At 36.9% G+C, this 16779-nt stretch overlaps 1 protein-coding gene across 1 annotated transcript in view; it reads right to left on the bottom strand.

Annotated features, from left to right (window-relative positions):
- RNF17 (ring finger protein 17) overlaps nucleotides 1–16779 on the bottom strand; it is a 115641-nt gene that overhangs the window by 17047 nt on the left and 81815 nt on the right. Inside the window, exons 24-27 of the mRNA XM_018056328.1 lie at nucleotides 14220–14310; nucleotides 13097–13212; nucleotides 10941–11230; nucleotides 8767–8930 (exon numbers count right to left, since the gene is read on the bottom strand). Of these exons, the coding sequence (XP_017911817.1) occupies nucleotides 8767–8930; nucleotides 10941–11230; nucleotides 13097–13212; nucleotides 14220–14310 (661 nt within the window). The remainder of the gene's footprint in view (nucleotides 1–8766; nucleotides 8931–10940; nucleotides 11231–13096; nucleotides 13213–14219; nucleotides 14311–16779) is intronic.

Raw genomic sequence — 16779 nt, 5'->3', positions numbered from 1 at the left:
CCTGTCCTTCACTATCTCCCTGAGTTTGCTCAAACTCATGTCTACTGAGTCAGTGATACCCTCCAACCATCTCATCCTTTGTTGCCACCAGCATCAGAGTCTTCAAATGAGTCAGCTCGTTGCATCAGTGGCCAAAGTATTGGAACTTCAGCTTCAGCATCAGTCTTTTCCAATGAATACTCAGGACTGATTTCCTTTAAGATTGACTGGTTTATCTCCTTGCTGTCCAAGGGTCTCAAGAGTCTTCGCCAGCACCATAGTTTGAAAGCATCAATTCTTCGGCACTCAGCATTCTTTATGGTCCAACTCTCACATCTGTACATGACTACTGGAAAAACCATAGCTTTGACTATATTACCAACAAAGTGATGTCTCTGCTTTTTAATAGGCTGTCTAAGTTTGTTATAGCTTTTCTTCTAAGAAGCAAACGTCTTTCAATTTCATGGCTGCACTCACCATCCGCAGTGATTTTGGAGCCCAAGAAAATGAAATCTGTTACTGTTTCCACTTTTTCCTCATCTATTTGCTGTGAAGTGATGGGACCAGATGCCATGATCTTAGTTTTCTGAATGTTGAGTTTTACGCCAGCCCTTTCACTCTCCTCTTTTACCCTCAATCAAGAGGCTCTTTAGCAATGGTATCATCTGCATATCTGAGGCTATAGATATTTCTTCTGGCAATCTTGATTCTGGCTTGTAATTCATCCAGTCTGGCATTTTGCATGATGTATTCTACATGTAAGTAAAGTTAGAAAGGTGACAAAATACAGCCTTGTTGTACTCCTTTCCCAATTTTAAACCAGTCTGTTGTTCCATGTCTGGTTCTAACAGTTGCTTCTTGACCCGCATAGAGTTTCTCAGGAGACAGGTAAGGTGGTCTGGTATTCCCACCTCTTTAAGAATTTTCCACTTTGTTGCAATCCACCCAGTCAAATCGGCTTCCCTGTGGCCCAGCTTGTAAAGAACCTACCTGCAATGCGGGAGACCTGGGTTCCATCCCTGGGTTGGGAAGATCCCCTGGAGAAGAGAATGGCTATCCACTCCAGTATTCTGGACTTGAGTATTCCATGGACTGTATAGTCCATGGGGTCATAAAGAGTTGGACATGAGTGAGTGACTTTCACACAGTCAAAGGCTTTAGTATAGTCAATGAAGCAGTTTTTCTGGAATTCCCTTACTTTATCCATGATCCAATGAATGTTGGCAATTTGATCTCTGTTTTCTCTGCCTTTTCTAAACCCAGTTTGCACATCTTAAAGTTCTTGGTTCACATACTGCTGAAGCCTAGTTTGAAGGATTTTCAGCATAACCTTGTTAGCATGTGAAATAAGCATAGCAGTACAGTAGTCTGATGGTTCTCTGGCATTGCCCTCCTTTGGGAATGGAATGAAAACTGACCTTTTCCAGTCCTGTGGCCACTGCTGAGTTTTCCAAATTTGCTGACATTGAGTGCAGCACTTTAGCAGCAGCATCTTTTAGGATTTGAAATAGCTCAGCTGGAATTCCATCACTTCCATTAGTTTTGCTTGTAGTAATGCTTCCTAAGGCCCACTTGGCTTCACAGTTCAGGATATATGGCTCTAGGTGAGCGACCACACCATCACAGTTATCTAGGTCATTAAGATCATTTTTATACAGTTCTGTGTATTCCTGCCACCTCTTCTTAATCTCTTAAGAACCTCTTCTGTTAGATCTTCTTTACTGTGTCCATCCTTGCATGGTATCTTTAATTTTCTTGAAGCGATTTCTAGTTTTTCTCATTCTATTGTTTTCCTCTATTTCTTTGCATTGTTCACTTAAGGCTTTCTTATCTCTCTCCTTGCTGATCTTTGGAACTCTGCATTCATTTGGGTGTATCTTTCCCTTTATCCTTTGCCTTTCACTTCTCTTAGCTATTTGTAAGACCTCCTCAGACAACCATTTTGCCTTCTTGCATTTTTTTCTCTTTGGGATGGTTTTGGTCACTGCCTCCTGTACAATGTTAGAAACCTCCATTCATAGTTCTTCAGGCACTCTGTCTACCAGATCTGATCCCTTGAATCTATTCACCTTTACCGTGTAATCATAAAGGATTTGATTTAGGTCATACCTGAATGGCCTAGTGGTTTTCCCTCCTTTCTTGAATTTAAACCTGAATTTTGCAATAAGGAGTTCATGATTTGAGCCATAGTCAACTCCAGGTCCTGTTTTTGCTGACTGTATAGAGCTTCTCCATCTTTGGCTGCAAAGAATAAAATCAATCTGATTTCAGTGTTGACCATCTGGTGATGTGCATGTGCTCCTGTATCGTTGGAAAAGGGTGTTCGCTATGACCAGCCTGTTTTGACAAAACATGCTAAGAGTCTGATAAAACTCTTGGCCTTTGCCCTGCTTTATTGTTCTCCAAAGACAAACTTGCTTATTACTTCAGGTATCTCTTTACTTCCTACTTTTGCATTCTAATCCCCTATGATGGAAAGGACATCTTTTTTTGGTGTTAGTTCTAGAAGGTCTTGTAGCTCTTCATACAAGTTCAACTTTAGCTTCTTTGGCATCAGTGGTTGGGGTGTAGACTTGGATTACTGTGATTTTGAATGGTTTGCCTTAGAAATAAAATCGAGATCATTCTGTCACTTTTGAGACTGCACCCAAGTACTGCATTTCAGATTCTTTTGTTGACTATGAAGGGATTCTTGCCCACAGTTGTGGATATAATGGTCATCTGAATTAAATTTGTTCATTCTCATCCATTTTAGTTCACAGATTCCTAATATGTTGGTTTTCACTCTTGCCATTTCCTGCTTGACCACATCCAATTAACCTTGACTCATGGACCTAGCACTCCAGGTTCCTGTGCAATACTGTTCTCTACAGGATCAGACTTTCACCACCAGACACATTCACAATTGAGTGTTGTAATATTGCAGGGTACATAATTCTAAGCTGATTTTTTTCCCTCCCTCTTAAGATTTTAAATGTTTAAAAATTTTTAATGTTTCAATCCACTGTCACGTCAGTTTCTGAGGAGAAGCTGGACATAATTCTTATTTTTGTTCTTCTATAGGTGAAGTTATTTTTTCCTCTGGTTTCCTTCAGGGTTTTTCTCTAATTTTGACTTTCTGTCATTTGAAGTGACAGACCTTTTGTGCATTTATTCCGCTTGGTGTTCTCTGAGCTCCAGGATCTGTGGTTTGGTGTCTAAACATGCATTTGGGGAAATTCTCAGTCCTAAGTTTTCAAGTATTATTTTCTCTCTTCACTTTCTGGTATTTCCATTAATCTGCATGTTACATGCTTGCAATTGTCCCACAGTTCTTAGGTATTTGGTTCTTTTTTTTTTCAGTTTTTGTTCTACTTTTTAGAGGTAATATTTCTAGCTATCTGTTCTTGCATGTTGTCTACTTACTCCTTAGCATCTTAAACATGCCTTTTTTTTTTTAACTTCCTATTCTGATAATTCTAACATCCCAGTCATGTCTGGTTCTGATACTTTCCTTGTCTCTCCAAATTGTGTTATTCTGCCTTTTAGTATGCCTAATATTTTAAAATTTAGACATGACCTATAACATTAGTTTCAGGTATACAATGTAATGATTTGACATTTGCATATATTGAAAATGATAATAACAGTAAGTCTAGTTAACATCTATCACCACACCTAGTTACATTTTTATTCTTGTGATGAGAACTTTTAAGATCTACTCTTTTAGCAATTTTCACATGTACGTGATTATTAGTTAGTCACCATGCTATATATTGCACCTCCATGAATTACTTTATAGTTACAAGTTTGTACTTTTTAACCCACTTCACTCATTTTGCCCATCCTGCCACTGACAACCACCAATGTATTCTCCATATCCATGAGCTCAATTTTTGTCATCTTTTAGACTCCACATAAAAGTAAAATTCTTAAGTATTTGTCTTTCTCTTATTTCATTTAGCATAACGCCCTTAAGGTCCATCCATTTTGCCACAAATCATAAAATTTTCTTTTTTATGACTGACTAACATTCCATTCTATATATACACATTGATTTCTTCATCCATTCATCCATCAATGGACACTTTGGTTGCTTTCATATCCTGGCTATTGAAAGTAATGCTGTAATAAACACAGGAGAGCATACTATATTTTCACATTAATATTCCTGTTTTCTTTGGATAGAGCTGGATCAAATAGTAGTTCCAGAGGCTTCTCAGGAGGCTCAGTGGTCAAGAATCCACCTGCAGTACAGGAAACCCAGGTTCAGTCCCTGGGTTGGGAAGATCCATTGGAAAAGGAAATGGCAACTCACTCCAGTATTCTTACCTGGAAAAATCCCATGGACAGAGGAACCTGGTGAGCTACTGCTACTGATCACAGGGTTGCGAAAGAGCTGGACACAACTCAGTGACTAAACAACAACATAGTAGATCTTTTCTTAATTTTTAGAGAGTCTTCCATACTGTTTTCCATGGTGATTGTTATCAATTCACTAAAACCATGTTGTTTTCATTTTTATTGGGGTATAGTAGATTTACAATGTTGTAATATATATTTTTTTAAGTCCTATGAGTTGTTTATATACATTAGCTATTAATTCCTTATCAGTCGTATCATTTGAAAGTATTTTCTCCCATTCAGTACATTGTCTTTTTGTCAATGGTTCCTTCACTGTGCAAAAGTTTTTAAGTTTCATTAGGTTCCATTTGTTTATTTTTGCTTTTAGTACCTTTGTTTTAGGTGACAGATCCAAAAAAATATTGCTGCAATTTACACCATAGTGTTTGGCCTAGGTTTTCCCCTAAGAGTTCTATAGTATCCAGTCTTACTCTTAGGTCTATAAACCACATTGAGTTTATTTTTGTATATGGTGTTAGGGAATGTTCTAATTTCATTCTCTTACAGTTCGGTTTTCCCAGCACCATTTATTGAAGAGGCTGTCTTTTCTCCATTGTATATTTTTGCCTCCTTTGTCATGGATTGACCATTAAGTGGCTTTATTTCTGGACTTGAGTTTTATGAGTTCTTTATATATTTTGGATATCAATCCTTTGTCAGATATATGATTTAGAAATATTTTCTTCTATACAGTAGGTTGCCTCTTCCTTTTGTTGACAGTTTCCTTTGCTGTGCAGAAGCTTTTTAGTCTGATGCCCAACTTGCTAATTTTTTTGTTGCCTTTGCTTTTGATGTCACATCCAAAAATTTATCACCAAGACCTTAAGGAACTTATCACCTATGTTTTCTTCTAAGAGTTTTATTGGCTTCAGGTCTTATGCTCAAGTCTTTATAATCTATTTTGAGTTAATTTTTGTGTATTAAGATAATGGTCAAGTTTAATTCTTTTGCATGTGACTGTTCAGTTTTCCCAATACCATTTATTGAAGAAACTGTCCTATCCCCAATGTATATTCTTGGCTTTATCATAAAGTAATTGTCCATATGTGGTTTAATTTTTAGGCTGTCTATTCTATTCCACTGATCTAAACATCTGTTTTTATGCCAATAACATGCTGTTCAGTATATTTTCCTGATGGCTGGACATGTTCTGCATAAAAGGCCTTCAGTAACATGGCAGGAAGGTGTGGGAGAAGGGGAACTGTTCTACAGTCTTACGATTAGGTCTTAAGTCTTTCACTGAGCATATGATGTCAAACTATGAACTTCACAAGTGTTTCTCAGTCTTTTGTTCTTCCCTCCTTTAGTAGATGATGGACATAGTGGGCTGGAGTTGGGTCTCCCTGTGTAGAAGTCTAGAGTTAACTAGACTTGGGTAATTTCCTTTTCCCCATGTCCACTTGGCTCTGATAATAGGCCCTGATGAACTACTTTCTCCTGAGTGCAGGCCTTATTAAGGAGAACAGAATGCTCTGGCATATTTCAAAGTGTACTCCATCTCTTATGGCTCGAAGAGGTTTTTCAGTTTGTTCAGCTTTTTAGTTGTTGATAGGATGGTGTGGCAACTTCAAAACTCCTTAAATGTGGAGCCAGAAATGAGAAGTCCTCAACAACCCAGTTTTTAAATGCTTTCATTTTCACACTTCAATTTCTAAAATGTTTCAAGAATAAGGGATGTCAGTAAGTTATTTCTGTTACCCCAACATACTGAAATTAATGTATCACTGTTTAATTGGGCTCAAGAAAGCCCAAGGTAATTAGCATTAAAAAAAAACTGAAATAGTAACTGATCTCCCCTTCTTCCTGGATGAGTAAGCAGATGATGAAATAGTGACATCAACATCCTTGAACATATCCAAATGGGCAGTGTTTGGCTACTGCTTCTGTTTGAAATGATGCTGTGTTTTGGTTGTGGACCAAAGCTTTGAAGCGGTACTTGGCATCTCCTTTCTCCCATGAAGCTCTTAACCATTCAGATATGATGGAGTTGGTTACTACTTAAGTTGAGTCCTGCTTGCCTCTCCTCAGTCATCTTTGTATGAATCCAATGGTCGTGTTTTATTTTTTTTGATCAGTTTTTAGCTGATGTTCATGAAGATCAGTGAGTACCTAGAACTATGCCACTAAAGAAAGGAAATCCTAAGAAGGTGTATTTCTGTACCAGAGCTGTGTCATAACCATCACTTGGGCCCTCTGCTGGAAAAGCAGAATCAAGTCTCAAATAATGCCTTTTAAATTATATCCTCTAGTATCACAGATGTAGGACAGTGCTGTATCATCCCAGTACCTCTGGGAATGTAAAATATCTTGTAGCTGCTTTATGATATGTAGAAGTGACCATGCTTTATCAGATCTGTTTTTAATGATGTTATTCTAGAATGTTTTCTTTCCAGATGATGACTGAGAAACATAATTTTAAAAAATGGTGCCAGGTACCACAACAGTAACAGAACTTTGTTGTTTTCTGAGGCTTTGGTTTTTTACTTTTTTTTTTAATGGAGTGTGCTAGATGTCTCTATAATTTTGTTCAGATGATTGCAGAACTTTGAAAAGCTGTTGCTGTTATTGATGCATAACATACTTCTATTGGTCTTTTTATATAAATGAATATAATTTGAATTTTTAGAAACTTTGGCTGTGCTGTCAACTTTGGAAAAAGTATCCCAGTTGTACTGTGTTGGGTTGGCATTGTACAGAAATTAACAGCCATATTGGTCTAGAAACATTAAATATAATTTTTTCCATTTGTACAAGGGTAATGTACTGCATTAAATATATAAGGTCTTATCTACATGGGTTTGATTACAGAAGCTAATAAAGTATTCTCTAAATAAAAAAAAATATAAAAACTGAAACAGAATTGAGTAAAAAAATATCTGAGTACATCATAGGTAATTAGGATAAGTGCATGGGTATGTTGTAATGTTTATTTTTTAATGTGGATCACAGGATAACCTTGAAAGATTATAGTATCAAAATATTTTAAAATACATTTTAAAAACAGAGATATTAGAAAGTATGAGAAAAATACAGCTCACCACTATCTTTTTATTTGGATTCCATATATGTTAAATTTATAAATTATGACAACAATGAAAACTGAATTTCAAGTTACTTTTATATTAAAGAAAAAGGGTTATCTGAACAATTCAAATGTATGTGAAAATGGACTTATCTGCTTATAAACACACACATCTGTAAGTATCCATGCATCAACACCTAAATACTAACCCAAAATTTGAAACCATTGTAATTCTATTAAAAACATGCAAAGTTTGTATTCCAGCACATAAAGCACAAGACTTAGATCAGAAATTTAGGAGTCAGAGGCTTAGATATGAATTCCAGTACCACCACTCACTGACAGGTTGACTTCGGAAACATCACTGAACATAAATTTAAATTTTGTTACTGGTAAAATGGGAATAATAATCTACATCTATGATAGTCAGAAGTAAACAAAAAATATAAACAAACACAGACATGTGAAAAAAAGCTTAGAAACCTAAAGTGCTATGTACTATCAGGTATCATCTTCAAATAGATAATCTCCTGTGCAAGTATTAACAAAAGACTTTTCTTCTTAATTTTTCCGCCCCTCCTAAAACCAAAATCTTTACAGGCTAAATGTCTCTTGATTTCATTGCTGTACTTGGTAAGTACAACATAAGTGGAGGCATTTTCATCTATATTTTTACATACACTTTTTTTCAAAGTACAGTTGACTCTTAGACAACACAGGTTTGGAACAACACAACTATGAAGGTCCATTTACACATGGATTTTTTCCAATAAAAACCTACTACAGTGTTATCAATACACGATCAACAGCTGGTTGAACCTGCGACACAGAATTGTGGATATGGGAGAACAGAATAAATTATACTCAAATTGATTACACAAAATGTTGGTGCCCCCATCCTCAGTATGTTTAAGGGTTACCTGTATGCAGCTCTTTCTGATTCTGGATGAAACTCAAGTACTATTCTTAGTACTTTGGAAAGGTAAATTAACCCTTAATGTGAAAGGGTAAATTAGGAGTCCCACAAACAAATTCGCTAAGGAGATATAGAAAATACTGGAAAACAAGTTGTTTGACTTAATAACATGTACACAAATAAGGCTGATAATTATAAATAATTAAATTTTAATGACCATTAAAATATTAGTGGCAAAATTCTTATCAGGAAATTTTTTATTATTATTCAGGTTAATAAATATACTTGAAAATAAAGAGAAATCCTTATTACAAATAAATATATAATGTATTTAACTGAGTCGCCTACACGAATGAACTCAAAAAAAGATGTTTTAATCACAATTTCATGTCTTTCCACTTAAAAGACCATTTAATGTTACAGCATTTAGCCTTAATAAATAGTCACAAAAGAATGTCAGACTCACCCTGATAGTGCTGCCAGTTACTTCCATTACCTTGCCTCGATACCACATCGTATCTGATCCCCTTACTGCACAAGCTTCTCCCTTTTTCCAGAAATAAGGTTCCAAAAGACCAAGGCATTTTAAATTACTTTGAATTTCATCCATCATTTTTCTTAGTTCAAATTCTGAAGAAATTATTAAAAATAGAAAGCATTTAGGAAAAATTCCCCACCATTCTCAAATGAAGTCATCATCAAACTTCAGTTACTTTACCATGTGTGTGTGTGTTAGTCCCTCAGTTGTGTCTGACTCTTTATGATCCCATGGACTATAGCCTGCCAGGCTCCTCCATCCATGGGATTCTCCTGGCCAGAATACTGGAGTGGGTTGCCAAGTTCCTTCTCCAGGGGAATCTCCCTGACCCAGGGATCAAACCTGGGTCTTCCACATTGCAGGCAGATTCCTTACTATCTGAGCCACCAGGGAAGTCCCACTTCACCACTTAGATAACATTAAAGGGAATTAAAGTCAGTCCCTACATAATAGAACTTTAATACAAACCTAATTCAGTCAGTAACTTCTCTATGTTTCAAACTGCTACTGCTAAGTCACTTCAGTCGTGCCCGACTCTTTGCGACCCCATAGACGGCAGCCCATCAGGCTCCCCCGTCCCTGGGATTCTCCAGGCAAGAACACTGGAGTGGGTTGCCATTTCCTTCTCCATTGCAGGAAAGTGAAAACTGAAAGTGAAGTCGCTCAGTCGTGTCCGACCCTCAGCGACCCCATGGACCGCAGCCTTCCAGGCTACTCTGTCCATGCGATTTTCCAGGCAAGAGTGTTGGAGTGGGTTGCCATTGCCTTCTCCGTACTACTGACTAACAACATGTAAATTATTATTCTGATCTCTCGTTATAAGTACAAGCATTATTTTGGAAGTGCAAAAATCTGTAAAACCCTTAAACACATACCAGATAGCCCTAATATATAACAGCTAGTGCTTTAAGTTAACATCGTTTTGACAGCACACCTAAGTGAAACAGAACACAAGTTATATGTTATTCGACGCTTAGATACAGCGTAATACTGCAGGTATAAAATTAAAATTCTATTACTGCTACTTCCGATTAACTGGCTCATTATTTCCACAATAAATACATATCCCCATAACTTATACCAGAAAGGGTAAGGTCTGGGTCAGTTCCTGTAACAGTTCAACCACTTCAGCTGTGAGTTCTTAAACATAAGCCTCAGTCTGGGGGAGGGGCTTCCCTGGTGGTCCATCGGTTAAGACTTTGCCCTTCCAATGTAGGGGGCATGGGTTCAATCCTTGGCTGGGGAATTAAGATCCCACATACACTCCAGGGTGGCCAAAAAAATCCAACAACAACAACAAACAAACCAATTCTCAGTCTGTTCTTCTATAAACTAGGTGTAATAGTGCTAACCCACATTATCAGTATCAGAGGATTGGATAGAAGGCATCTGGCAACCAGTTCTACCTATGATTATTTGTACACATCAAGAAAGTTTCTGGGTTAAGTACTATTGCTAGAGGTCTGAAACACTACTCACTTCTAGAATTGCCAATTACACAGATTTAGTCTGGTTCTCAAATTAGAAAACAATATTCAGGACTTTAACAAATGAGACAAAAAATTTCAACAAATTCATAGCCCCCATACCTCTCTCCATAGGTGGAATTACTATGAAGCTAACAGAGTTTAAGTCCTGTGAAAGCTAGAGTTGCTGTGAGTTATTGAGTGCTCTGGACACAATCAGGTTATAGAAAGAAGTGTGAGCACATAAGTCTAAAGAGGTTTCAGGGACCACCTAAATCTCAAATGGCCCTGAATCTCCAGTCATTGACTGTGATTTCTTTTCTCATTCTAAATGAATTCAAACTTTTGTGTTCTTTTTTCTTAGCCTACAAACTTGTTTAAGGGAACCACCTCCATGCTCATCTTAGGCCCAATGTTTATCCATTCCCAATGTCTCAATAAATGATTTCCATGTGCTGGGCATTGTGTAAAGCACTTTTTGTGCATTACTGCATTTAACCCTCACAATAACTCAGTGAATGAAAATAAGGTTCAGAAAGGTTAAATATCTGCCCATGTGGATCTTACTAGAGAATTCCCTAGTGGTAAAAGCAACTACTTTTACAGAATAATCCTATATAAAGTGAAAGTTCTTACCTGATAATTTAGGTACCACAAATATAGTTCCATCATCACCAATGCAGCTGACTACTGCCTCAAATACTTTCTGGTTAGGAATAGCTGGTGGTTTATAGCATCCAGTGGCTCTTGGCTCTAGAATTTTCTCCCTAAATTCAGTCACCTTGGGTTCACTGACACCAACAGCAGCTTTCTTGTCAGGGACAGAGTTAATCTTAATATACTTAGTAACCACTGATTCTCCTTGTTCCTGGGGGATTTCCAGAGACTTCTGGGATAATGAATGGCTGTTATCTAATTTATTAATTCTGTAACATGCAAAAAAGAATAATATATCCAACCATGAGCAAATAAAAATATTCTGGGAAAACAATATAAAAAGAATCATTCAAATATACTCGAAATGTAAAGAAAACATTTTGTTCTAGTTTAGGATATCCAAGTATAATTTGTTACATAAAAATGAGCATAGTTTAAGTTGTAATGAGAATTATTTTAAATTATGAATGAGCTTGTTGAGAATAAAGCAATTGAATTTCACTTAAATGCATTAAATTACCATCTGACATTTACATGCTATTCTCTCTTAAAATCTTCTATTAAGTATATCTCAAGTACCACACAATTGATTAGTTGTTACTGGGAAATACAACAGCTTCAAGTTGATTTTAACTTAGCCCAAAGACAGATCAATACATGTGGCAAGTTAACAACATTTGTAAAATAATATAAAGATAATAAGTCCCTTAAAAACAGTTTTCTCATATTATTCAGATATTAAGTATTAGTGGTAACATGTTATATTCACTGATAATTGTTTTACTTCCTGTTATTCTCTTCCAATTAAAAAAACCTACAAAAATATCCTAGAAGGAAATACAGACATTGTTCATGTTAGAAAAATTATAGATTTTTGTTTTTTCCATGTTCCTGTACTTTCTTCCCTGGTAGCTGAGACAGTAAAGCATCTGCCTACAATGCAGGAGACCCGGGTTCGATCCCTGGGTCGGGAAGATCCCCTGGAGAAGGAAACGGCAACCCATTCCAGTATTCATGCCTGGAAAATCCCATGGACTCAGGAGTCTGGTGGGCTACAATCCATGGGGTTGCAAAGAGTCGGACACGACTGAGCGACTTCTGTGTTGTGTGTGTGTACTTTCTTCTAAAAGGAAATGAGCACTGATAAAACAGTTACATAATTTCTCAACAAACATCTCCAGCCTTGAGGTAGTAGTTTTACTGCCAAAAAGTAGAAAAGAACATTAAATTAGTGGCAGATACTGTTGGTAATATTAACTTGCTTAGCACTTTTCACTTTATCATTTCCTGCAGCAAGGAACTGTGTTAGCCTGTAGTCAGTCAACACAAAACTAGCTGCAGAGCCTGGCTGCTTGCCAGTCAGCATCTACTACATTGGCCAAATACCTTGGGTTCTGTACTATTTCTGATCTCTTATTCTCTTTTAATTTCATTAAGATAGGGGTCTTAATCCAAGTAGGGTAGAGATAACAATCTAAGATGAAAAAAGAAATCTGGCCAGGAATGGCAGATGGTTGCTACCTAGAACATGTATTTACAACTCTAATCTACTTCTACCTCTAAAAGGAATGAGATAAAAAGAGGAAATTAGGGCTACTACAGTTAATAGCCTGATCCTTCTCCCCTGGGACCAAGGTATTTAAATCCCAAACTTAGTATGTGAACGCATCTTTACATGTAAATATTGTTCAATTACTTTTGTTTTGCTACCCAATTCTACTCATTTTCTACCTGTTTAACACAAATATATTTGATATAAACTTACCAGAATTTCTAACATAAAGTTTAAACATTTCTGTCTAAGCAAATGAGGCCAAAGAGCACAGATTTGGTACCCACTGTGTAATTCTCTTTTCCTTTGGTTTAAAGTGTAAACACCAGAGCAAAGGGGAAAGTATAAAAGCAAAATGTCAATAGGGATTTAAACATTCAGCAATCTTGAGTGAATTTATTTGTAAGTTGGCTCCTCAGGGTTAGGTTATATATAAATCATTTTCAAGAACAAACAAGAGGCAATTCAGGTTGAGCACACACAGATATAAAGATTTACACAGGCAAAGAAGCAGCATCCATCACAAACTATTTTTTAAAAACAGTCTAAAAAACAAACAAACAAACAAAAAAACAGTCTATACCTTGTTTCTCTCAAAGCCAAACCCTTTTTAATCAAATATTTAGAAACATCAACACGCTCTCCTTTTTCATCTCTGCAGAAAATTTTCACAGGTAAGGGCCACATTGTATTGTTTTCCTGTAGTGATTTAAGAGCAGAATAAGTATGAGACTCAAAAATGCAACTTCATATAAACATTACACTTTTCACAGGTATTCCCTCCACATTTCTCCATGCCAGAAAGAAAAATTTCCAATCAAGTAATTCTGATCTCTGAACACATCAGAGAGAAAATAGCATGGAAAAGAGTCAACAGAGAAAGACAGTTGTTTTATGAACTCTATCATGAACACTTCACAGTCAAGGTGAAGTTTACCAAGAGGAGGAGAAAAAAGGATGACTGAAAACTTTTTTTCCCATTCCAGGTTGAAAAGAGGAATACACCCTCAGTTACAAGCTCTCTATTCTCCTAAATACTCTGTAAGTTATATAACTAAACTATATTTTCCCAGGTGTGCCTTTTTTTTCCCTGTGAAAAGCCAAAGAAAGAACTACAAAACACATATTCTGCTTTCTGTGAAATTACAAAAGGGGGAAGTACACACAGAAAAAATTAACATAAAATTACTAATAAGAAAATTCCAATCGTTAATGCAATAAAACGGATTAAATTGCATTACTGCAATAATGTATCAAATTAAAAAAGGGTTAAGGAGGCAAGAAATACTTCTAGTGTTCTGAAAAGATTTATCCTATATATGTATCCTTTCTCAAATCCATATTCATACAAACACCTTTTAAACATACAGTTAATATGATTTCACTAGAAGCCTAACTTTCCAATTTGTAAAGAATATAAAAAATTCCCAAACAGGCATTATAACTTGAAGACCAAAAAAAGCTTGCAAAAAAATGTCCAAATAGGAAATTCTCTGATGGTCCAGCAGGTAGCACTCTGCACTTTCAGTGCCAAGGGGCCCAAGTCTGATCTCTAGTCAGGGAACTAAGATCCCATGTGCCATGCAGCCAAAAAAAAAAAAAAATCCAAACAGCTATTATTTTCTCAACAAAATAAATGGACCTGTACAAAACACCAATGAAATAACCAAAACATATCTACTCTACCTGTTTACCTTGTCACACACCTGTATGATAATGGTTGCTACAGCTCCAGTGAGGTACAATGAGAGGCAGTCACAGGCTGTCGCTGTCCACTTGTCACTCCCACCTGTTGGTCTAAAATAAAAAAATGACACCTTGTCTTACAACAAATAGTATAGGATAAAGAAACATAAAAGAATCTTCATATACATATATATTTGAATCAACAACATACACAGTGAGAAATCAATTTAAACATGGCTCTGTATTATTTTCTTAAATTTCTTCCCCATTTTCATAGCCTTTTTTTCATCCCTCTAGTCTCCTTACAGCCCAAATTACATGCTAAGTTATTTATATACATCTGTTCTGAGGCTGCACTGAGAACTCTTAAAATTTAAGTATGCTTTAAGCGTTCTAAAGCTATTATACACATTTCATATGTGCTGAAAAAAAGTGAAAGTTAGAAGTGTTAGTCACTTAGTCATGTCTGACTCTTTGCAATCTCATGAACTATAGCCTGCCAGGGTCCTCTGTCTATGGTATTCTTCCGGCAAGAACACTGGAGTGGATTCCCTCCTCCAGGGGATCTTCCCGACCCAGGGCTAATTACACCATAAACTCAGAGAGCAGGGATATGTTATGTGTACGCACATTTGACCCTTGAATAACGTGGGGTTAACGGTGCTGACCCTCCATGCAGTCAAAAACCTGTGTATAACTTTACAGCTGGCCCTCCGTAAGGCAGTTCTGCTCTCAGATACAACCAACCACAGATGTGTCACTAGTGCCAAACTACGTATAAGAGGACCTGTGAAGTTCAAACCTGTGTTGTTCAAGGGGCCATCTGTATACTATGCGTTGTATGTTTTACATGTATTGTGTCTTAGTCCATCATATCTCCAATGCCTACGATAGTTCACACAGAAGGCACACCAAAAATTTGTAATGGAAATACAAATAGAACAGCCCCTTTGTAATGATGATTTCTCTGCCCAAATATTTTTGGAAGATTTTTTTCTGGAATTTAAAGCTAATATGAATTGCTACTATGAATATTAGATTCATTTATAAAAAATTATTTTTAATATTCATGGTTGAAAAATGTTCAATAAATACTTGACAGATCAATGAAGACCAGAATATGAATTTCACCATCTATTTTAGTTTGCAGAGTGGAAACTGAGTGGCTTTAGATGTTTCTAACCATGAAATCCATGTCCACAGAATAAACAAGTACCCTTGAAGGATGGCATGGCAACCCACTCCAGTATTCTTGCCTGGGGAATCCCATGGACAGAGGAGCCTGGTGGTCTACAGTTCATGGGGTCACAGGGTCAGAGCCACGACTGAAGTTACTTACCCCACATGCACCACTAAAGAGATATGGATGGAGTTTCATCAGACTTGCCCCATCCTCTGAGTAAAGAACCAATCTGGCAAATCTTTTCACATTAGATGGTTTACATGAGTGAACTAATGACATCATCTGTGTATGTAGTTTGACCAAACAGGATTTAGCAAAACTATTTATTATGAAGCCCAAACAGTGCTCTTATCAGCTAAGAAACTTATATTATCAGTGACTTCTTGAATTAGTTATAGTTTTTTATTTATGATAGTATACAGATAATATCAGTATACATACAACATTAAGGTTTTCTATGACCTATTATGAACATACATTTAAAAATATTAACTTTTGGATATCTTGCATGTCGCATGATGTACTCTGCATATAAGTTAAATTAAGCAGTGTGACAATATACAGCCTTGATGTACTCCTCAGAACCAGTCCGTTGTTCCATCATGTGAAATGCTGGGCTGGATGAAGCACAAGCTGGAATCAAGATTTCTGGGAGAAATATCAATAGATATGCAGGTGACACCACCCTTATGGCAGAAAATGAAGAAGAACTAAAGAGCCTCTTGATGAAAGTAAAAGAGGAGAGTGAAAAAGTTGGCTTAAAGCTCAACATTCAGAAAACTAAGATTACGGCATCTGGTCCCATCACTTCATGGCAAATAGATGGGGAAACAATGGAAACAGTGACACATTTTATTTTCTTGGGCTCAAAATCACTGCAGATGGTGACTGCAGCCATGAAATTAAAAGATGCTTGCTCCTTGGAAGAAAAGCTATGACAGACAAACCTAGACAGCATATTAAAAAGAAGAGACATCATTTTGCTGACAAAGGTCCGTCTTAATCAAAGCTGTGGTTTTTTCAGTAGTCATGTATGAATGGGAGAGGTGGACCATAAAAAAAAAAGCTGAGGGCCACAGAATTGATGCCTTTGAACTGTGCTGTTGGAGAAGACTCTTGAGAGTCCCTTGGACTGCAAGGAGATCCAACGAGTCAATCCTAAAGGAAATCAGTCCTGAATATTCCTGAAAGGACTGATGTGGAAACTGAAGCTCCAATACTTTGGATACCTGACGGGAAGAAGAGACTCACTGGAAAAGACCCTGATGCTGGGGAAGACTGGAAGGCAGGAGAAGGGGTCAACAGAGAATGAGATGGTTGGATGGCATCACCGACTTGATGGACATGAGTCTGAGCAAGCTCCGGGGGTTGGTGATGGACAGAGAAGCCTGGTGTGC

The sequence above is a fragment of the Capra hircus genome, chromosome 12, assembly GCF_001704415.2.
Source record: "Capra hircus breed San Clemente chromosome 12, ASM170441v1, whole genome shotgun sequence".
NCBI lineage: Eukaryota > Metazoa > Chordata > Mammalia > Artiodactyla > Bovidae > Capra > Capra hircus.
The sequence above is the reverse complement of the archived record's forward strand: the minus strand, read 5'-3'. Positions and strand labels throughout refer to the sequence as shown.